Source organism: Neltuma alba, unplaced genomic scaffold (genome assembly GCF_004799145.2).
Source record: "Neltuma alba isolate B1F8T4 unplaced genomic scaffold, ASM479914v2 tig00010532_pilon, whole genome shotgun sequence".
Taxonomy (NCBI): Eukaryota; Viridiplantae; Streptophyta; class Magnoliopsida; order Fabales; family Fabaceae; genus Neltuma; species Neltuma alba.
The window spans coordinates 301,050-325,014 of NW_021635403.1; the positions used below are offsets into that span (position 1 = coordinate 301,050).

General features: G+C 36.6%; 1 protein-coding gene across 3 annotated transcripts in view; it reads right to left on the reverse strand.

Moving 5' to 3' along the window:
* The window catches only part of LOC114756884 (valine--tRNA ligase, chloroplastic/mitochondrial 2), a 51,483-nt gene that overhangs the window by 1,756 nt on the left and 25,762 nt on the right, over window positions 1–23,965 (reverse strand). For all 3 annotated transcript variants that reach the window (XM_028945830.1, XM_028945829.1, XM_028945831.1), the window contains 14 exons: window positions 23,698–23,846; window positions 23,500–23,617; window positions 23,229–23,345; window positions 22,488–22,708; window positions 21,739–21,828; window positions 15,918–16,029; window positions 11,080–11,190; window positions 10,831–10,968; window positions 9,989–10,039; window positions 9,788–9,900; window positions 9,476–9,623; window positions 611–715; window positions 397–498; window positions 121–193 (listed from right to left, as the gene is read on the reverse strand). In XM_028945830.1, the coding sequence (XP_028801663.1) occupies window positions 121–193; window positions 397–498; window positions 611–715; window positions 9,476–9,623; window positions 9,788–9,900; window positions 9,989–10,039; window positions 10,831–10,968; window positions 11,080–11,190; window positions 15,918–16,029; window positions 21,739–21,828; window positions 22,488–22,708; window positions 23,229–23,345; window positions 23,500–23,617; window positions 23,698–23,846 (1,648 nt within the window). The remainder of the gene's footprint in view (window positions 1–120; window positions 194–396; window positions 499–610; window positions 716–9,475; window positions 9,624–9,787; window positions 9,901–9,988; window positions 10,040–10,830; window positions 10,969–11,079; window positions 11,191–15,917; window positions 16,030–21,738; window positions 21,829–22,487; window positions 22,709–23,228; window positions 23,346–23,499; window positions 23,618–23,697; window positions 23,847–23,965) is intronic.

Sequence of the window (23,965 nt, forward strand, 5' to 3'; positions counted from 1 at the left end):
CCACCAAAGAGACAATTCAACAACCAGTATTCATTACACTGAAATAATAATAACTGGCTAAAATGACTGGAAGAGGAAAAACATCTCCAGGCTATGAGAGAAAATATAGAAGAATCTTGCCTGGAAGGAAATTTGTAAAATGAAGTTTTTGCACATCGAGGCGAGAGAGAAGCGTTACAACATCTCTTTCTTTCTGCGTGAGGCACAATACAGGACAAATTACTCAGTATACCATAAGAACAGAATAGTGCATGTCACATGCAGCCAGACAAAAGGAAAGAGACAGCCTGGCTATCAGGGTTTTTATATGTAGATGACAGTGATAGAGGGAAAAAAAGATAAAAGTAGTTCAGAGATAAAATTAATTTCAATTCCCCAAATATGAACTACACTTACAGATATATATTGGATAACTTCGTCGCTTGCAACTACAGATGCTGATATACGTTTTGCAGGCTCAACAGAATATTCTGCCCGAGCATTTCTGATGGCTCTTACCTGAACACACTCCAAAATAATATTTAAAAGCTCGGAAGGTTGTATATATGAGCAAGATGGTAAAAAGCAGCCTTAAATATGATTAGAGAAGAGGAAAAAGATATATACCCACCAAAGCTTGCAAATTTTTGAACTTTTTTATTGAGCTATTGTCCCTCGGAAGTCGAGTCTTAGGCCAAGGTGACACAATAAGAGCTTTCTTACGATTAGGAAGTGCCTGTTGATAAATCAAAGGAATCAGGAATTTAAAAAAGATACGAAGGAGGCTCTGAATTTTCTAATAACAGAGCTAAAAAAGTTGGAGCCTGAAGCACATTTTAGTAAGCCCAAAAGAGTCCAAGAATGGTGATCATAATGCTAGAAGCCTAACAAAATGATGTACAAGGCCCATATGGAGTTCATATTGAATAATTCACTTGAAATACCATGTGACAAGCATATGCCTTAGACAAAGATCATAAGTGACATCCAAGAACATCCAAAAAGGGACAAGAATGCATCATTATGCATTAATTATGATTTAAATTCGGTTTTAGGAAGTTTCCTTTTTCTTATTTGCTTTGAATAAGGCCTTTTGGTCAAAAATTATTTTAAAACATTATATTTTGCTTCAGTTTCCTATTTTTAGATAGCAGACTTGTTTTTGAAGTTTAATTTATTTCCTTTGATCTCTATGTCATAAATGGTGCCTCCCATAGTTAACTAATCATTAATGAGGCATTATCCCTAGCATTTATGCTTAGGATGCTAATTCTAGAGTGTTCTATGGCTGCCTATGTATAGGCTACGTTTTTGTGCTTGAATTTCAGACTTAGATGAATGAGAATTGAATTTATTTCTCTCTGTGTGAACTTTGCTTGCATCCTCGTACTCTTGTGAGAATACTCGACAATATCAAAGGATTGATCAACCTTGTGGTGTCTTCATGGCTAAGATTATAAGAGACAGGTTCTCTTAAGGTTTACCTAGATCAACTGTTCATTCATTACTTGATTCTAGCCAGTTCGTATGTCACCCTCATATCAAGTGACATCAGAGCTAGGTTTGCTAGATTTCAAGTTCTATCTTTTGTGTTTTCATTTTTTTTTTTGTTGCTTCCTTTTTTTTTTGTTCCGTTCTCCTTATTCTGTCTTCCTCCCTTCTTCTTTATTTCCATTCCTTTTTTTTTTTTTTTCCTTTTCATCTTCTCTCCACCCATTGTTTGTGTTTGTTCAACTTGCTTTGTTCTTTTGAGTAGCCAAAAAAAAAAAAAAGCCCACTTATATTGAGAAAAAAAAGCTAAAAAAAGAAATTCGAAAATTCATGGGGGAAAAAAAGATTGAAGGCACGTTTCCTACTTTGAAAATACTTCCATTGCAAATCACAAGTAATTTTCTAAATCTTTAAGTTTGGGTGGTAAGACTTACTTTTCTTTCTTTTTTGTTTCCTATTTTGAATTCCTTTCCTTTTCTTACTACTATCCTATTTTCTTTCTTCAAGTTTCCTTTATTCTTTTGTTTCCTATTCCTTTTCCTTCCTTTTCATACTACTTGCCTAATTTGAGTTCTTTTCTTACAAGGTATTCACTTTCCTAAAATTCTCTCAAGGTAATACCTTTCTTATTTTCCTTTATTTTTACACTCTTATTTTTGTTCTTTACTTTCTTCCTTCCTTTACCACATTTTTTTCTATCTTTTTTTCCTTCCACCATATACTTCTCTCCTCACTTTCTTTTTACTTCCTTTCATTTCATCCTTTGTTTTCCTATACTTCTTCTTTCATCTCTTATTTCTTTTTTTTCACCACATAGTTGACAGCTCTTACAATTTCTGATTGTGAAGGTTACTACTTTTTAATATTGTCTCTTAGTTTTTATTGAGTTTCAATCAAGAATACAATAGAAGACAAGCTTGGGTGGTAAAAGACAAGAGTGCTTTACTTCAATATAAAAGCCAGATTTGAGAGGACCACGAGTGGGACCAAACTAATTGAGTAAAACACGTCTTTTATTATTATTTTTTTCTCTTGCTTAAACTAACATTTCAGATTAAAGATGAGTGGGAAAGAATCCAACAATGAGTTTGGATTTGTCCTAACAGAAGGTTATAAATAGCCTCCATATGGTATTCTTGTGGTTGTGCTGAAAATTGACCAACTGCTCCAACAGCGAAGCTTATGTCAGATCTAGTCTGGGACAAATATATGAGCTTGCCCACTAGTCTTTTTATATCTCTCTGCATCAGCTAGAAGTCCATTTTTTTTGAATTCTAGATTAACAGATGGATCCACAAGAGTTGATGGTTTAGATCCCAGCATACCTGTTTCCTTGAGTAGATGGAGAATATATTTTCTTTGGGATACAAAAATGCCCCTTTTTGATCTAGCAATTTCCATTCCAAGAAAGTACCTTAGGTTCCCAACGTCTTTAACTTCAAATGCTGCTGCCAGGTTTATTTTAACTATCTATCTCTTCAAAATCATCACCAATAATTACAATGTCATCAACATGCACAATTAAGATAGCTATTTTCAAACCTGAATACTTAACAAATAGTGTATGATCAAATTGACATTAGATGTATCTTACACCTTTTACCACCTTTGTAAATCTCTCAAACCAGGCCCTTGGTGATTGTTTAAGGCCATAGAGGGATTTATGTAATCTGCAAGCCTTGGTAGGATTTCCCTGTTCCCCCAAACCTTCTGGGACCTTCATGTAGACCTCTTCTTTGAGATCTCCATTCAAAAATGCATTTTGTACATCTAATTGAAGGCCAATCTAGCTTGGCAGCTATCGAGAACATGTTATACAAAATTATCTCAGAAGTTATATAAGCAATGCCTAGGCCCTCAACTTTCAATGCTTTACCATCTACAACCTTTACAAAAATATTGAAAGGGCAAGGTCTTATGTTTGTTAACAAATTCGAATTTCCAATTATATGGTCAGTAGCATCAAATCTACTATCCATAATCTCTTATCATGCACATCAATTTGCAACAGAGTATATTACCCAGTTGCAATGATATTTTCTTTGGAATCATGTTTCTATAAAAATCTTCTGAGTAAATCAAGTTCTTCTATGCTGAATTCCGACTCACTTGAACCTTCAGTAGTGCCTAAGTATCCCCGGTCTTCTTGCCTTCCTTTCTTTGGAGGTCTGCCATGTAATTTCCAGCAGACATCCTTCATGTGACCTTTCTTCTTGCAATGATCACACCATTTATTGAGTTTTTTGTGATCATCTTGGATTGCTCCCTTAGATGTTAGTGCACTTGGCTGAACAGCTTCAACAGAGCTGTCAGTAATTAATTTCTTTTGACTCTGTTCACCACGTAATGTAAAGAATACTTCTCTCAGTGGGGGCAAGTTCTCAAGCACCATAATTTTGCCCGGTACTTCTTCAAATGAGGCACCTAGTCCAAGAAGAAACTTAAAGATGCGTTTTTCTTCTTTAATGTTAGCATAAAGCGCTGCATCTCCAGTGCAACTCCAAGCATGTGGCTCATATGCATCAAGTCGCTACCATTTAACAATTAATTCAGTGTAGTATTAGATCACTGAAAAGTTACCTTTCTTGAAATCATGGAGGAAGCACTCAATCTCGAGTATGGCAACCTTGTTTTTGACGGCAACAAACATATCCTTTGTAGCATCCCATACTTTTTTCGCTGTTGAGAAGAAAGAAAAGTGAGTGCTAATTTCAGTGGTCATTGAATTTATCAACCATGCCTGCACCATTGAATTTTTTGTTTCCCAAGTGGCATACTTTTGGTCGCTAGCTGCGTGTTTGTCTATCGCAACAGTGAGGTATCCATACTTCTCATTGCTTATGATGAAGAATCTCACACTAGAAGACCATTAGAGGTAATTGTCTCCATTAAGACGATGAATGGTAATGGCCGAAGGGAGGGGCTCGGATGAATTCTCGTTGCTAGTTGAATTGGTTGTTGTTGCTACCAACCCAGTGGAGTTTGTTTCTGATTGTCTAGGGTTGTTTTCTCCATCATTAGGTAGGCCCATACCGAAAGTTATCATTTTGCTCTAATACCATGAACAACTCTAATCGTTCTGAATTGTTGTTTTATTCAAATGAGATGCTAGTTACAAATAGAGCATAGAAACCCGAATAGATGAGAGTGATAAGCCGAAATCCTAGTGATTGACCTGGATCCTAGGAAATACAAATTCAAATAATAAAGATGAAAACAGAATAATATCCCTGGATACTAGATTACATCATAAATTTAAATTTCAAACTAGTGCTAACTAGGATAAGGGTTTTTAGGCCCATGGCCCAATTCCTCTTCTGCCGCCAACCAAATGGAAGAGTCAAAGGTATCCAAAGCTAATAGTAGTGATGAGGAGGTCATTTGATCTGGTTCATCCTCTTTAAAGAGCAAGAGCAAATATTCCAAAAATAACGTAGTCATAGCTGACCCAAAAATCAAGTATCTTACTTTCAACAATAATACCAATTCGGATAAATATCTTGATGAGAGGATGAAATTTGAGCAAATTTTAAAAATGAATGATTGGGCTGAAGAAATGAGGATAAAACTAGCTTCATTATAGTTTCTGACTATGCTACTATTTGGTAGGAAGATTTAGAGCTTCAAAGGTGCCTTAAGTGCAAAGGTCCACCTCGTACATGGAAAAAGCTAAAGAAACTTATGCGCAAAAAGTATGTTCTCAGTTTCTACTATCGAGAGCTTAATAGAAAGTTGCAACTGTTTAACCAAGACTCTATGATAGTAAAAGAATATGTACATGAACTCGATCTTCTTAAGATGCATGCTGGAGTACAAGAAGATGAATAATCAAGCATGATCAAAAATTATTGATGGTTTGAAACGTAAAATTAGAGACAAAGTTGGTATGTACATTTTTGTTGATAAGGAAGAGTTAGTGCACAAAGTCATCAAAATTGAAAAACAATTTAAAGAGAAACACTCCAAATCCTCATTCTATGGCTGGAGGGACTCTAAATCAAATTCCAAGTGGAAGGATTCTAAGGCTAAGAATGCAGCCAAGGAGAAATCGAAGCCCAAGGGTGATGGTGGTAAAAAACTTGACTCTTAAAACTTCTACTTATGAAACCCCTTCTCTTCAATATTTTAGATGTCGTGAAAAAAGACATATTGCTTCCAAATGTCCCAATAAGAAAGCCATTATTCTCAAGGATAATGGTGAATATGACAATGAACATTCTAGTGATAAAAGTGATGATGACATGCTTTTTTTGGTGACTGATTCTGAATTGGAGATTAATGAAACTAAGCCTATTACAGGAGAAGCATTGGTGGCTAAAAGAGCCCTAAATATGCAAGTAAAGGAAAATCACGATTAAGTATCGCTACCCTATTCCTAGATTAGATGATATGTTAGATGAGTTGCATGATACTGCTTTATTCTCTAAAACTGATCTTAGGAGTGGTTACCATCAAATTCACATAAAAGAGGGAGATGAATGAAAAAGAGCATTTAAAATTAAATTTGGATTGTACAAATAGTTAGTTATGCTTTTTATTTTTATAAGCTTAATGAATTATATTTTTCGTTTATTTATTGGAAAGTTTGTAGTTATCTACTTTGATGATATTCTTGTCTATAATAGAATAATAGATGACCATGTTATTCACTTGTGTGAAGTGTTTCAAACTCAGAGAGAGAATAGCTTTTATAGCTAATATTCTACTGTATTTCTTGATTCTGTTACAAGTGCCCAAGGGATCTGTGTGGATGAGGAAAAGATAAAAGCTATAAGAAATTGGCCAACCCCAAAGAATGCCAATAAAATTAGGAACTTTCATGGATTAGCAAGTTTCTATACGAGGTTTGTCAAAGATTTTTCAGTTATTGTTATGCTTCTAAAAGAGCTTGTTAAGAAACTTGTGACATTTAAATAGAGTGAAACAAAAGAAACAGCTTTTAATACCTTTAAAAAAAAAAAAAATTAACCAATGCACTACTTTTGTGTTTACCTGCTTTTAATAAAATCTTTGAAATGGAATGTGATACTTCTAGAGTTGATATTGGTGCTGTTCTAATGCAAGAGTCCAGGCATATTACTTACTTGAGTGAGAAATTAAGTGGAGTTTCTTTGAATTGCTCTACTTATAATAAAGAACTCCATGCTTTGAAAAAAACTTTAGAAACTTAGCAGCATTATCTATAACCCAAGGAGTTCGTTATTCATTCTGATCATGAAAATCTGAAGTTTTCAAAATCTCAAGGGAAGCTCAACAAAAAACATGCTCATTGGTTGGAGTTCATAAAGACCTTTCCATATGTGATCAAACATAAGCAAGGTAAAGAGAATGTTGTTGCTAATACTTTTTTTTAGGAGGTATTTTCTTATCACTTCTCTTCTTGCTAGATGACTTGGATTTGAATTGTTGAAAGGGTTGTGTGAGTCTGATTGTGATTTTTCTAAAATTTAGTTTTCTTTTGAAAAACATGAGGTGAATAACTTTTATAAATCTGATGGGTTTCTTTCTAAGAAAGATAAATTGTGCATCCCCAATTGCTCTAGACGTGAATTGCTTGTAAAAAAAACTCATGGTGGTTGTTTGATTGGTTACTTTAGTGTTGATTAAACTTTAACTCTCTTGCATAAACACTTTCATTGAAAAGATGTTTCTATTTGTGCTAAATATGTGACATGTAAGCATGCATAATTAAGGTCCAACCTCATAATTTGTATTCTCTTTTTACCTGTGCCTTCCCAACCCTAGATGGATATTTCTATGAATATTGTGTTGGGTTTGCCTAGGTCTCAATTTGAAAAAGACAGTATCTTTGTTGTGGTTGATAGATTTAGTAAAATAGCTCATTTTATTGCATGTTTTAAAACAAATAATGCTATCCATATTCCTGACTTGTTTTTCAAGGAAATTGTTAGGTTACATGGTGTCCAAAATCATTGCGAGTGATAGGGATGTGAAATTCCTTAACCATTTTTGGAAGAATTAATGGAGTAAGCTAGGAACTACATTATTATTTTCTACTGTGACACATCCCCAAACTGATGGGCAAACTAAGGCAGTCAATAGAATACCTACTACCTTGTGTGCAATAATTCAAAAGAACTTGAAGAGTTGGGTCAATTGTTTACTTCATATTGAGTTTGTATATAACAGAGCTGTTCACTCTTCTACTTCCTTCTCTCAATTTGAAGTTGTTTATGATTTTAGTCATTTGTCTTCTTTAGATATATTACCATTACCTTCTAGTGAACGAACAAATTTTGATGGCAAGAAAAAGACTGAGTTTATGCAGGGATTACATACCAAGGTAAGAGCCACCCTAGAGAGGAAAAATAAACAATATGCTAAGCAAGCTAACAAAGGTCATCAGAGGATTGTCTTTAAGCCTGACGATTGGGTTTGGGTACACCTGTAAAAAGAGATTTCCCCAACAACGCAAATCTAAGTTACACTCAAGAGGAGATGGCCCTTTCCAAGTCTTGAAGGGGATCAATGCAATGCTTATAAAATAGATTTGCCTAGCTCCTATAGTAATATTAGTGCTACTTTTAATGTGGCTGATTTATCTCTCTTTAATGCTGCAGATTCAAGGACAAATCCTTTCGAGCAAAAAAGAAATGATGGAGGAGTATGGTGTGATTAAGATCAAGTTTCAAAAGAAGAGCAAGAAGCCCAAATGCATGGAAAAGAGTCCCACATTCCAAAAAATCCACTACAAGGTATTGGATACCCAATGACAACTAAAGCTATGGAGGAGGTTTTGAAAGAGCTAAAAGAGTTAGAACCCACTTATTTGGAGGAAACACATTTTAGTGAGCATAAAAAGAGTCCAAGAATGGTTATCACATTGCTAGAAGCCCAACAAGATGATGTACAAAGCCCATATGGAGTTCAAATTGAAGAATTCACTTGAAATACCATAAGCATGTGCCTTATTCAAGAAGGGTCAAGAAAGCATCTTTATGCATTAATTATGATTTAAATTCGGTTTTAGAAAGTTTTCTTCGTTTTTTTTAATTTGCTTTGAATAAGGTCTTTTGGTGAAGGATTGTTCTAGAAGATTGTGCTTTGCTTCAGTTTCCTATTTTTAGATAGCAAACTTGTTCTTGAAGTTTAACTTATTTCCTTTTATCTCTATGTCATAAATGGTACCTCCCATAGTCAACTAATCATTAATGAGGCATCCTCCCTAGCATTTATATCTTAGGATGCTAATTCTAGAATTTTCTATGGTTACCCATGTATAGACTACGTTTTTGTACTTGAATTTCAAACTTCAATGAATGAGAATCAAGTTTATTTCTTTTTATATGAGCTTTGCTTGCATTCTCGTATTCTTGTGAGAATACTCAACAGTACCAAAGAATTGATCAATCTTGTGGTGTCTTCGTGGCTAAAGTTGTAAAAGACAAGTTCTCTCAAGATCTTACTTAGATCAACCATCCGTCCATTACTTGATTCTAACCGGTCTGTACGTCACCTCTCATATCAATTATTGACATGGGATATAAATAATTAATTAATTTTAAAGTAAATTACACAGGCCTTTAGTAATTTTTTGCCTGAATTTCAGACTTCCTCTTTATTTTTAAAATATATATAGAGACATTCCATGGAACAAAATAAACTTTAGTCCTTTTTCCAACTAAAATATATTCCATTAACTTAAATTAATTTTTTAAAGAAAAATCTGAATAAAAAGGTATTTAAAAAAAAAATTTCAGTGCAAGATCAATTTCAAAGGAAGTTTGCATATAATTTGAAATCCATTTAAAATAGAGAATAGTGTAATTTCATCAAAAACCAAAGGACGCCTGTGTAACTTGCACTAAATTTTTACTTATGATTGCAAAGGATGACTAAAAAGATATAAAAACTTGAAAAGATAAATCTTTTAACTGTAAAATTTATACAAATAATTAGTGGCAGTTGTGTATAATAAATCCCAATATACTGATACTTGCTGCATATAGGTACTTTAGAAAAGAACCCTCAGCATAACATTTACCTGCCATAGCTCCTCCGTTACAAATGGCATGAAAGGATGCAGCATTTTGAGAATATTCTCGAAAGTGTAAAGCAGAACAGCCTGTGCTGTTGAAGCAACTGCGTTATCTCCTGACTGGTAAAGCCGAGCCTTGCTAGCTTCGATGTACCTGAACACAGCATTGAAAGGAAAGATCAGATACCATTATTCCAAATCAAGGCAAGGAAAAAGGAGAGGAAGAAAATCACCATATACAAAATATCTTTTGCAAAATTAGTATGAAAACAATCAACGTTGGGTCAAAATGTACATTAAAAATAAGTAGAAACATACCAATCAGCAAAATCACTCCAAAAGAAATCATATATTTCTCTTCCTACTTCTCCAAAGGAAAATTTGTCATAACTTGCAGTCACAGAATCAATAAGCACGTGAAGTTTTGACACCTGTAATTTTTTTTCTTTTAATAAAAAGGTATCACAAAACCGTGCAAGATCTAGCAATAAACAAAACAGAAAGATAACATTGCATTACCACCCAACACTCTGGTAATGGTAGATTACACACTGAATCTTCTCTGTCGAACTGAAAAGAAAAATAAAATAAATTAATATCTTAGCAAAAAGAATATAACAAGGCCAACTTTTTCCAGCTTTTAGAGCTATAACTCTGAACTTTTATCAGAACGAGAGAAATGTCATAATCAATAAAAACACCAGGTAAGTATGACCACGGCATACTACAAATAAAAGAAATTACTCAAGTAAGTGCTATTCTTGTTCTAATATTTGGATTTTAAGCAAACAGCAAACTCTCCTAAATAAAATAGTAATATAGCTTTTGCTAACAACGAAACTCTCCTCAAACTCCCCGAAAAGCTATATATGAAGATGCTACCAGAGAAGCACAAACACTTCAAAAGATAAGTTGTGTCAATCTGATGCATGCTGAAGGCTTGTATTAGAGATGAGCTGACACTCCAAATTACACGCAGACACTTCATTTGTTGTCATATCAAAGGATTTTAGATATTTTTTGTGTCTTGTTGAAGAAACTAGAAACTAAGTTACTACTGTCAATATTATTAGTTGATCTATTATTATTTTAATAATGCATCTCCTGGGGTAGATTTCACAGATTATCTCAATATCTTGAAAGCTTAGACCCTAGGATTCTATATCTAGCTAGATATTGAGCATCTAGTCATCTTAGGAGATTTAGGGTTTTCTTCTCTACATATGTATTCAACGCACTGCTTTATGAACAAGATAGCATCAGGGAAGCCGCAACACCTCTGATTAGCACATACCATATGCCTATATCTTTGTCAATGTTCAAAGTTCGTGGAATGCTACCGTACTAAGATTGCTTATCACCTTATAAGCCAATATGTTTCCCCAAGCAGGTGTTTCATGCTGATTAGGTAAATTTTGTAATATAAATTTGCCAGCATTCCACAATTTGTTTGTGAAGGCCTTGTTGGAGGTCAACCTTTCAGTTGACAAATTAAGGTCCTGAAAGAAAAGAAATTGTTCCGTCAATCAGAAAAGTGTTTTTGATAAGATACCTCAGAAAATATATCAAAATCAACAAAGTGTAATAATATAGAACAAAGCTAAACAAACCTGCCCAGCTGTTCCTAAAGCCAATGTGAATCGTAAAGCATCCGTCCCAAAATCTTTGATTGTGTCAAGAGGATCTATCACATTTCCCAGTGTTTTAGACATTTTTCTCCCCTAAAAAGTTGTAAGTATTACCTAATCAGTATACATAAACCAGAATCAAGTGTTTCATGTGTGAAGTCCAAAAATAAAATATCTTCATATCGTTAAAAAAAGGGAAGGCAGAAAATCAGAATCATAAAATATCTCAAATGAAATTTGAATAAATGCATTTAAAGCGCTGTTTTTGCAGTGTGTCATTTTGATAATATATTTAGCAATTATTATTAATATATGGATAAGACTTGAGAACCCTATTCATCTCATCTCTAAATATGTAACCAGAAAAATAAATTTCATTTATTATCTATGTCTTATGAACATAGATCAATGAAGTAATTATGCTACTGCTAAGTCGTTACCCAAAAGTAACACGCTGTATGGCTTGAGTATAGTGAGAAGTGAGCTAGACTAGCTGCATCATTGCTTGGATGTAGTGTTAAATCAACAAGGGCTACCACACTCTCATAAACAGAGGTGACTAAAGAAGTTAGTTCATAACAGCAAAATTAGATATGGTACTTGGAATATTAGGACATTGTATGGGAAATTTATGGAGGTAGCAGGAGTTATAAGAAAAAGAAGGATTAGCATCTTGTGTTTCCAAGAAACTAAATGAATTGGAGGAACTTCCACGGAATTTGGAAAGTTTAAACTTTGGTACACAGGAAAAGTGAATACAACGAATGGTGTTAGTATCATCATTGATAGAGCATGGAAGAAGAATGTGATGGAAGTTAAAAAGATTGAAGATAGAATATTATCTTGAAGAATGATTGTTAGAAAGGATACTATCAATATCATTAACGTCTATACGTCTCAAGTAGGGGCAAAAGCACATCTTAAGGATAAGTTCTGGGAAGATATGGAAGGGTTGGTTCAAAGTATAATAGCTAAAGAAAATATTTTTATTAGTGGGGACCTTAATCGACATGTTAGCAAGGAAACAGGACAATATGTTAGGGTTCATGGTGGTTTTGGCTTTGGGGATTTTAACAATAAAGAACAATCTATTCTTAACTTTTCTCTTACATACAATCAAGATTGTCAACACCTTTTTTAAAGGAACGAGAGGGGCATTTAATCACATGCAAGAGTGCAGCCTCAAGACCATATATTGATTTCTTTTTGGCTAAGAATCTGGACAGAAGGCTTTATACCAATTGTAAAATGATCCTTGGGGATGGGCTGACTGCTCAACATGGGTACTTGTCCTTAATGTGCATTTTAAGAGGATCAAACAAAAGAATTACCAAATTGTTAACCCCACAGTCGGGAGGCGACAATTAAAAGGTGAGAAGTGGGAGATGGCTGCGAGGGTTCATAGGGTTGCTAAAACAATTTTGAGAGAATCCAAAGGTCATGGTCAGAGAGATAAGGAGACTTAATGGTGGGATGAGAATGTACATGAAAAAATCAAACACAAAAGAAATTGTTTCAAAGCCATACATTTGTGCAATAATATGCAAAACTGATATTGTTTAGCTAAAAAAGAGACAGAGAGCAGTGAGTGAAGCACGTTCTAAAACATATGAGGAGTTTTATAAGGAGTTACAAAGGCGGGGGAAGAGATATTTACAAGATTTCAAAGCAAAAGGAGAGGAAAAAGAGAAATATAGACCAAGTAAGTTGTATAAAAGATTAATATAGGTGAAACAAAAGACTTTTCTATCAAGATTGGCCTACACCAGGGATCTTCTTTCAGTCCTCACTTGTTTAATCTTATTCTAGACATTCTAACTAAACTTATTCAAGAAGAAATCCCTAAATGCATGTTTTTTTGACTGATGACATGGTTCTCATGGCTTAATCAAAAAAGAGACTAACTCTAGATTAGAGTTACGAAGAATCTGGAGTCGAAAGGTTTTCATTTAAGTAAGAACAAACCAGAATATATGCATTGCAATTTTAGGAAGAGGCAAGTCAGTGGTAATTCGGAGGTTAAGATGAGAAAACGAATCATTCCTCAGGTGTCAAAGTTCAAATATCTAGAATACGAGGATAATAAAATTGATGGAGACATTTCTCATAGAATACAGGCCGGGTTGTTAGAGTAGAGGAAAGCTACCGGAGTTATTTGCGATAAGAAGATATCTCATAAGCTTAATGGAAAATTCAATCGGACTGCCATAAGACCAGTTATGCTACATGGCAATGAATGTTGGGTTCTAAAAGAAAAACAATGGCATAAAGTTGGCATAGTAGAAATAAGGATGTTGAAATAGATGTGTGGTCATATAAGAAAAGATAACATTCGAAATGAAAATATCAGAACAAGAGTAGATGTGGTCCCAGTTGAAGAGAAAATAGTTGAACATCGTTTGAGGTGATCTGCACATGTGTAGAGAAAGCCATTTGAGGCACTGGTAAGGAAGGTAAATCAACCAGTTTGAAGTCCTTTAAAAAAAGGCAGAGGAAAAATAAGGAGAACACCAATAAGATCATTAAACGAGACTTTTTGGTTAACATTATATCTAAAGACTTGGTTGTTGATAGAACACAATAAAATAATGCGATTCATGTAGCCAACCCTACCTAGTGGGATGAGGCTTGATGATGTTGTTGCATTATCTATGTTCGAAAACCATTTCCATTTTTGCTACAACATACTGCCATAAGCCTACTACCATTGTTATCACTCGTTGTGGATATACACTGTCATTGAAACCCACTATAGGTTGAAATTGGACCAAAACAATCTTGAATTGAGTTAGGTCTAAGCAACTACTCAGTTCAATTGTGAACTTGAGAGGGAAAAATCCCTTTCTTCATTGATTATGAAGAAAGAGTTACATTGCTATATATGTGAGAGGGAAAAAAAACCTAGAGAATAAACACTAATTGAGTTTAATAAATGCAAGATGATAAATACAAATATTTACACAGCATTCACAGACCATAGGTGCTAATCATATCCAACTTGCTTATACAACTCTCAAATGCAGGGTTGAAAAATCTCTTTATTGTTACATCTGTAGCTTGAAGATTGGCAGCGAGATAAGCCAAACGATTCCTTCAACTTTTCTCTAATGAGATGCCTAACCACCTAAACATGCTTAGATCTTAAATATGGAATATGATTTTAAGGCCATGCTTATAGCACCTTTGTTGTCACAATAGAGTTTCAATGGTAAATCCACAATAACTTGTATTTCATTCAAGACTCATTTCAACCATAGCTCTTCTATTATTTTTTGAACCAATTCCTTCAATTCGAACTAAACATTGCTCTTAGACATAACTCATTGTTTCTGAATTTTCCAAATAACTAGATTTCTCCATACAAAGGAGCAATAACCAGAAGTTGATCTCCGATTAGGATAAGTTCCTCTTCATTTTACATCTGTTCCAAAGGTCATTGACTTAAAATTCTTTCCCCAGAACAGCCTTTATTCTTGCTATTTCCTCAATATGATCTCTTGTAACAACTATGTCATCAACATACACAATAAGAATGTACTTCCTACCTCCCTCAGCTTTAACAAACATCGTATGATCAACTATCTCTATTTCTAGCCTGCTAACGTCAAAACCTTTGAAAACCTGTCAAACCATGCATTTGGAGACTGCTTCAGGCCATATAGAGACTTCTTGAACCTGCATGCTTAATCACTTTTGGCTTTATCAAATCCTAGAGGTGAAGTCATGTAGACTTCTTTTGGTCCTCAATTTAGGAGAGCATTCTTGATATCTAGTTGATGAAATAACCATTGTAGGTTGGTTGCCACAAACAGTAGAACTTTGATAGTATTCAATTTTACTATTGCCCCAAATATTTCTTGGTGGTTTAGGCCATATATGTCTAAGTGAACTCTCTTACTACCAAGCATGCTTTTAACTTGTCAAGAAAGCCATCAACCTTATATTTAGGGGTAAAAAACCCCTTGTAGCTAAAAAGATTTTTGCTCCTAGGCCTTTCACTCCCATGTTCCATTATGTTCGTAAAAGAGAAAATAGATGGCAGTCGGTGGAAAAATAGACAGAGGAAAAGGCAAGGAAAAATAGATATTGAAAGTTCACTCTTGATTGCTTGACTGAAATATGCGACGCATGGGCACCTTAAATGACTGGCTTCTGCAGCTATGTTTGGGCTAATCTGGTGAATTGGAAAAGTAAAAAACAAGGTGTTGTTGCAAGAAGCTCAGCTGAAGCAGAATTCAATCCGTGAGGTTGTATGGATTAGAAGAGTACTAAGAGAGCTTGGAATTAAAGTTAACGAGCCAGCTAAGGTTTGGTGTGACAACAAAGCTAGAATTAGGATTGTTCAAAATCCTGTTTTACATGATCTAACTAAGCATATGGAAATTGACCACGACTTTATCAATGATCATATTGAAGATGACACCATTGCCTTATCCTACATACACACCACCGAACAAGTAGCTGATACTTTAACTAAAGTACTCGGCAAAGACTGATCTGAGAAGCTGAATTCCAAGCTGGAAATGATTAACATCTATCTGCCAGCTTGAGGGGGGTAGTTGGAGAGTGCCGTTTTTAATATTTAATTATCATTTGATTAATTGTTGGGCCCTGTATTTCTAAGCCAATTAGTTTAGATTTGAATAATATATTTATCCTTTATTTTTTTGTGATTTTAGGGAGATAAGATAGGATATCAATCTTTCATTAAACCTAATCCTCTCCTACATATGTTTAAGCTCTGATCGAATGAAATTATAAGGTCAATTCTAAAACTTCTTCAATTCAAAATAACCCAGTGACATATAACGCAGCATTACTTGTGAATCCCTGATGAGTCCATGCAAATAAACATGCGAAAATGGAACTGTTCCTGTGAACTCAATCCCCATCATTACCATCCTTGCCACCCAGAAGAACAGAATATCATGCCTGTCAAGAAATGGAAGAAAAATCGTTTTTTAAGAACTTCAACAAAAGAAGCACAACATAACTCATAATATGATTGCCACATCAGGTTTAAGTGCTGGGTACCAAAATATATAAACATACAGAAACACAACTGTTGCATGGTGCAACAATTCCATGAACATCATTAAATGCATGAAAGATATGAAATCACTTATCATGTTCATAGGAGAGATAACGCTTGGCTCAGTTTTCCTTCTAGGAAAAATTGCTGTCACTATTAGTATTTTGACATTTTTTCTGTTTTCAGTCACTTTCTAAACTAAACTAGATTGCATCGTGGTGATAAACCTATTGACGTCAGCAAAACTAATCGACCCAACTATCCCACTTTTAGAAACAAAACCAAATAAAGTTTATTCAATAAGCAATACTGCTTAAAGAGTATTGAAAATTCACTCTTCCATATTATTTCATATGATTTGGGTACAATATATAGAGTCTCATACTACCGGTTACAATCAATCAGTAATAAATGAAAGATATTGCAATATCACAAGTAATCAGGAATTTATTGTCTAGCTAGAATCATGGGTAATTAATGGAGAGAATAAAGGGAGAGAATCAGGGAGAGAATCAAGGGCTTCTAACACTCCCCCTCAAGCTGGAGAGTAGATGTCAACCATTCCCAGCTTGCTTCGAAGCCCTTCAAACTTGACTCTGGCTAACGGTTTGGTCATGATGTCAGCAATCTGATCAGTTGAACGCACATAGTTCAAGTTAATGATACCATCCTCGACCTTTTCTTTGATGAAGTGCCGATCAATGTCAACATGCTTTGTTCGGTCGTGATACACAGGATTTTTGGTCATTTCAATGCTGGCTTGATTGTCACACCAGAGATTCATAGGTCCTTCATAGGAGATTCTCAATTCCTTCAGAAGTCTAATCACCCACATTCCTTCACATACCCCCAGGGCTACAGCTCTTAGCTCAGCCTCAGCACTGCTTCTTGAGACTACTGTCTGTTTCTTGCTTCGCCAAGTGACTAAGTTTCCCCAAACATAAGTACAGTATCCTGTGACAGATCTTCTGTTATCCACAGCTCTCCCATGATCTGCATCAGTGTAGACCTCGATGCTCCTTGTACTCCCCTTTTAAAGAATAGTCCTCTTCCAGGGTTGAGTTTGAGGTAGGTGAGGATTCTGTATACTGCTTCCATGTGTTCTTCCTGGGGTTGATGCATAAATTGGCTTACCACTCCAACTGCATAACTAATGTCAGGCCTTGTATGAGTCAAGTAGATTAGTTTGCCCACAAGTCTTCTGTACCTTTCTGAGTTAACTGGTGTCCCTTTTGGTTTCACTTCCAGATTGCATGACTCTTCCATAGGAGTCTCACTGGTTTAGCCCCAAGTATTCCTGTTTCGTGGAGTAAGTCCAGTGTGTACTTTCGTTGAGACACACTTATACCCTTTTTGGATCTAGCAACCTCCATTCCAAGAAAGTACTTCATTTGGCCTAGATCCTTCACTTGGAATTCCCTAGCCAGGGCCTTCTTGAGGTGAGAGATAGAAACCTCATCACTGCCAGTTATGACTATATCATCCACATACACAATTAGGATCGTTACCTTTCCATCACTGTGTTTGACGAAAAGAGTGTGATCAGCTTGTCCTTGAATGTAGCCAAACCTTTTGATTGCTTTGGCAAACCTGTCGAACCATGCTCGTGGAGATTGTTTCAGGCCATATAATGATTTCTTCAATTTGCAAACTGAGTTGGGCGGAGCTATTACTCCATCTGGAATTTCCATGTACACTTCCTCCTCCAGATCTCCATTTAGGAAAGCATTCTTCACATCTAGTTGATGTAGGGGCCAATCAAGGTTGGCAGCTAGGGACAGGAGTACCTGGATGGTGTTGAATTTTGCCACAGGAGCAAACGTTTCTTGATAATCAATCCCATAGGTTTGGGTGTACCCTTTGGCAACTAATCTTCCTTTGTACTTGTTGATGCTGCCATCAGGATTGAATTTAGGGGTGAAGATCCACCTGCAACCCACTGCTTTCTTGCCTTTAGGAAGTGTGGTGATATCCCACGTGTTATTCTCCTTCAAGGCTCTCAACTCCTCATATGCAGCATGTTTCCAATTAGGATCTGTTACAGCCTGTTGAAATGTTTCTGGAATTTTCACCTGTGAGCTATTCACTACAAAAGTTTGCATTCTCGCAGATAAATTGCCATAGAGACAAATTTTTGAATAGGATGTTGAGTACACGATCTTACCCCCTTTCTAAGTGCAATAGGCCATCCCAGTTCTTCAGGATCCAACTCCGGATTGGAATCATGTTGCTGCCTTGGAATGGAAGGAACCCTACTACTACTGTCCTGTTCACCTGATTGAGGACTTGAGTGCTCTGTCACCCCTGCATCAATTTCAGCATTGGTTTCCATTGGGTGAGGGATGTTTGTGGAGTTTTGGTGTTCTGGAGAAGGTGTAGCAGTAGGGGTTTTTGGTTCCATTTCCGGTTCAGGGATGTTGTCTTGAGGCGGTATGGTTATAGGTTCGGATGTAATTAGCCATTCTACTCCATAGTGCTCCCCCTGAATGGGTAATTTGGGATAGTAAGCATCATCCTCATAAAAGACTGTGTCTTTGGAGATTATAAGTTTTCTGGTGGTGGGACAATAACACTTGTACCCCTTTTTGGTGGAGGAATACCCGAGGAAAATGCATTTTTCTGCTCTAGCACCTAGTTTGCCTCCATCATGTTTATGGACAAAGACGACACACCCAAAGACCTTTTGAGGGATGGTATTGATGATAGGTGAAGTGGGGTAAGTCTCGAGGAGCTTTTGAATAGGGGTGCTAAAGTGGAGAATTTTAGAGGCCATGCGGTTGATAAGGTAGGCTGCGGTTAGTACAGCATCTCCCCAAAACAGATTTGGAACATTTCTTTCCATCATAATAGCTCGGGTCACTTCCAAAAGGTGTCTATTCTTTCGCTCAGCAACTCCATTTTGTTGAGGAGTATAAACACATGAGGTTTGGTGATGGATTCCCTCCTGCTCAAGAAATTCCCTAAAGGCTCCACTCACATACTCTTTGGCATTGTCACTTCTCAGGACTTTGATGGTAGTTTGGAATTGGGTTCTCACAAACGAGTAAAAGTTTTTGAAAATTTGTAGGGCTTCGGATTTCTCTTTCATAAGGTAAACCCATGTGACCCGGGTGTGATCATCTATGAATGTGATAAACCACTTTGTGCCTGTTCGGGTGTTGGTTTTGGCTGGTCCCCAAATGTCGGTATGGATCATTGTGAACGGGGTAGAAGGTTTGTAAGTATGTTTGGGATAAGAGGCGCGAGTTTGTTTAGCAATTTGACACGTTTCACATTGGAAAGGAGAAGAATTTTTATTGAATAAAGTTGGAAACACATGCTTCATATAATCAAAGCTGGGGTGGCCTAATCTTTGATGCCACAACATTACATTTTTATTCTGAGAGTTGGAGCTAACCATAGCTTTCTTTGCTCCTGCTGTCTTCATATCCTTTCCTTCAAAGTAGTAGAGTCCATCCCATTCTTTAGCAGTCAAAATCTTCCTCCCCGAGGTCGAATCCTGAAAAACACATTTAACATCATCAAATATCACCCGACATGCTTTCCCTTTAGTTAATTTGCTCACAGAAATAAGATTGCAAGTAAGAGCAGGGACAAACAAAACATTATGGATTTCCAGATCTTCAGATAGAGCCACACTGCCAACACCCTCAACTTTAGTATACAGTCCAGTTGCCACTTTTACTCTAAGGTTCTCATGGCAATATTTGAGGGTTTTGAAGAAGGACTTATTACCAGTCATGTGATCTGTAGCACCGGAGTCAACAATCCAAGTCTCATCACTAGTTATCATTGCATTGAGGGCTATAATGGAATTACCTGACTGTATCAAGTTCACGTTGGGAACAGATTTTGATTTGTTTTGTTTTTCAAGTATCTTACGAAGCATTTGAAGCTCTTCTCTGGTCAATTGGTCTCCATCATCACCTTTTTCTTCAGAGGAGGTGTGGTGGCTCCTTCTATCTTCCCGTTGTTTCTGTTTCCCTTGAGTTGGTTTCCCATGTAGTTTCCAGCATTCATCTCTGGTGTGGCCTCTCTTGTTACAGTGGTTGCACCACTTGTTCCCTTTCTTCTCAGGGCCCTCTGATGTCTGGAACCCCCTCGTCACCAATGCCGAGCCCTCTGCTGCGGTCAGGCTGCTTTGAGTGAGGTGTCTTCGGCTTTCTTCGAACTTAACCATACTGAAACTTCAAATAGGGATGGCAGCGGCTTCAGTCCCATAATTCTCCCTCTCACTTCTTCAAAAACATCATTCAGGCCCAACAGAAAGTCATATGTTCGTCCTCTTTCCACCAATTGTCTGTAGTAATTAGCATCATCCATATCCTTCCAAGGATGTACTTCAAAGAGGTCCAATTGCTGCCATATCTTTGTCAACGTACTGTAGTATTGAGTCACAGTTAAGTTGCCTTGTTTCAGATCTTTGAGCTGCCTCTTTAGATCTAATAAGGCTGCAGTGTTATCGAGGGTAGAGTAGGTCCGCTTAGCAGCATCCCAGATTTCCTTGGCTGTACTTGCAAGAAGGTATCCTTCACTGATTTCGAGAGTCATTGAATTGCACAACCAAGACATCACCTGATTATTTTCAGCGAACCAGGTATCAAATTTGGGATCATTATGCGAAGGTTGTGTTGCTTCTCCATTGATATACTTCTCCTTACGCTTCCCACGCAGATACATTAATACACTTTGAGACCATTGCAGATAATTGCTTCCATTAAGTTTGTGGGCTACCCCCATAGCTTGAGGTTCAGCGGCTACTGTCAGATCTGAAGAAGGAGTAACCACCGGTGAAGAAGGAGTAGCTTGAGTATTTGAAGATGTACCGGACATGAGAACCCTTGGAATATTGCGAACAGACCCAAAAAGTGGTGGGAATTCTGGGTTATCCATCTTCTGGGTCTCTGGGAGGTACTGGAGGTCTCTGGCGGGGCGCGTGGGCGGCACGCGCTGGTACAGTGGCGGGGCGTGGCGGCGCGTGGGATTCACGCGCGGAGCTTGTAACGGCGCGTGAGGGTCACGCGCAGCTCCGTTGGACGTCGGCTTCTGGGGACGCGCCGATCTGGGGACGCCGGTGAGGCCTGGAGGGGTGGTGTCGTCCACGGACCACTTCTGGTTCCAGTTTCAGGGACGTCTCACTCACTCTCTCTCTCTCTCCTCGCCGTCTCTCTCTCTCTGGCTCACGGCAGACTCTCCAGGACCCTTTCCAAGCTCACACGCTCTGATACCATGCTTAAAGAGTATTGAAAATTCACTCTTCCATATTATTTCATATGATTTGGGTACAATATATAGAGTCTCATACTACCGGTTACAATCAATCAGTAATAAATGAAAGATATTGCAATATCACAAGTAATCAGGAATTTATTGTCTAGCTAGAATCATGGGTAATTAATGGAGAGAATAAAGGGAGAGAATCAGGGAGAGAATCAAGGGCTTCTAACAAATACCTATAAATATAGTGGGCTCCCATCTCATACAAACCAGAGGAGATAAGAATCATCATCTAAAGCAATGCTTATTACCCAAGTAAAGATAAAAGCTAAAAACAGAACCCAAAAAACTGCTGTCACCAAGGAGCAGGAGCAAGCACACCAGGCACATACCCTGTCTCAAGCATTGTAGTTGGATAGAATCGTTTAAAATCCTCAGCAGACAGATCTGGCCATCCAAGGGTGCTAAAAGGCCACAGTGCACTGACCAAATATATCACACGTGATTAGTACATATAATTAAAAAGAAAAGATCAGCACATCATCAAGAAAGACTATTACTTTAACAGGGAAGAGAGGAAAAAATAGCAAAACATGCTTCCAAGAGAGATTTCATAAACTAGTGACCTGAAAACTTTTACTAGGTAACCAAAATCTGATTAACATAAAAGTATTCTCATGTATCTAATTATCTGAATAATTGTACAATCAATTCCATGCAAAGAGGAAAAGCTGAAACAAAACAATAAAAATGGAAGAGAATAACTAACTGCTGGTCTACCGAAAGACACATTAACTGCATAAATTTATCTCATGCTTATCACTGGATCTACATATACACGTCCATATATGTAAAATGCAGATGGTAAATGAATAGCCTCTTAGGAAAATGTTTCAGCAAAAATATAAACTCACAAGACAAATTTTTATTGAAGTGCAAGATACCAGGGGTTAGTGGACATTAAAAACGCATGAACACTACCAATTACACAAGATATGACAAGCTTTGTATCCATGTCACAAAACGTCTAACAGGAGTGCCAAACACCCACCAAAGATTGAAATTTTAACTGCCTGTACATAATAATTGCAATTAAAATTATATATAAACAGCGATGAATAACTCTGCTTAATGAGAAAACCTTGAAAACCAAGTGTCAAGAACGTCAGGGTCCTGATATATTTCTACATTATTCCCATATGCTTCATGAGCCTTCTCCAGTGCTTCATCAGCATTTCTAGCAACTATATATTCCTCTGCATTTTCTTTTCCAACAATGTACCAAACAGGTATCCGGTGTCCCCACCATAGTTGTCTGCTTATACACCAATCCTTAATGTTGGAAAGCCAGTGATTATAAATCTGTCATTAGCATAAAGCAGAGAGTGAAACATGAACACAGCGTGAAGTCAGATCCAACAGTATATTGACAAGTTGTACTTTGTGCCCTACAACATATTAAGTAGGAAAATACTTTCGGCTTGTACTACATTATCTACACAAAATTTAAGCATTAATAGAAATTTAAAAAGAAAAAAGTGTTGTGATCAGACTGAATTACCCTAAACTTTATTATATTATTAATTAGCTACAAATTGGTGCATCACTGCCTCACCTTCAGACAAGATATGAACCCACCATCATAAACCTTTCAATACAATTACAGTAGCAATCCATAGACCAATAATACAATATGTGTGTTTGTGTGAATAAGTAAAGCAAGAACCACGAGAGTTGGAAATTTAGAAAATTTAAGCAGGTCTGAGAATTAGCAAACAAAGTGTAGCAGTTAAAGTTCTCTAGAAAGTAAAAGAGATGTTGTGAAACTATTGAACAATCTCAATGAGTGGGGACATCTAATAGTGAATGTGTTTTACCAAACCTTCTCAAATCTTTCAGGAATTATGGTCAGCTCTCCCTTTTCAACCGCTTGAAGAGCTTTTTCAGCAAGAGGCTCCATAGTAACAAACCACTGTTTACTAACAAGTGGCTCTATAACCTGATTTAAAAAATGAAGACAAACTCTAAAGAGGAGCAAGCAAATGAAAATAAGAATACACAAGAACTATAAGAAAAGTGGAATTTATTAATATCCACACATAAAGTTATAATATAAATAAATAAACATCAACTTGAAAGGGGAAAAATCTCACTTCTCCACCACGCTGAGATCTGGGAACACGTAAAGTATGTGGCTCCTTTTTCTCAGCTAATCCTGCCTCCTCAAGCTCTGCCCATAATCTCTTTCGAGCCTCAAACCGATCAAGGCCTCTAGTATTACAGGTTGTGTTTCATATATCAGGCACAATGCCACATAATTGAAAAGGGGAAAAAGAAATTGTAGAAGATACCTGTACAAGCCAGCAACCTCATTAAGTGTCCCATCCTTGTTCATCACATTAAGTATTGGAAGACCAAGCTTTCGAGCAAGTAAGTAATCATCATGATCATGTCCAGGACTAATTTTCAGTACTCCTGTTCCAAACTCTCTAGCAACATGCTGCAGGACATAAGGGCAATAAATATTAAGCACTGACATACAGAGTTCACATCAAAGTTGTCTCCAAAAGAAATAATTGTAACAAGAGGTAGAAACCAAAAAATATTATGTCTAAAAAC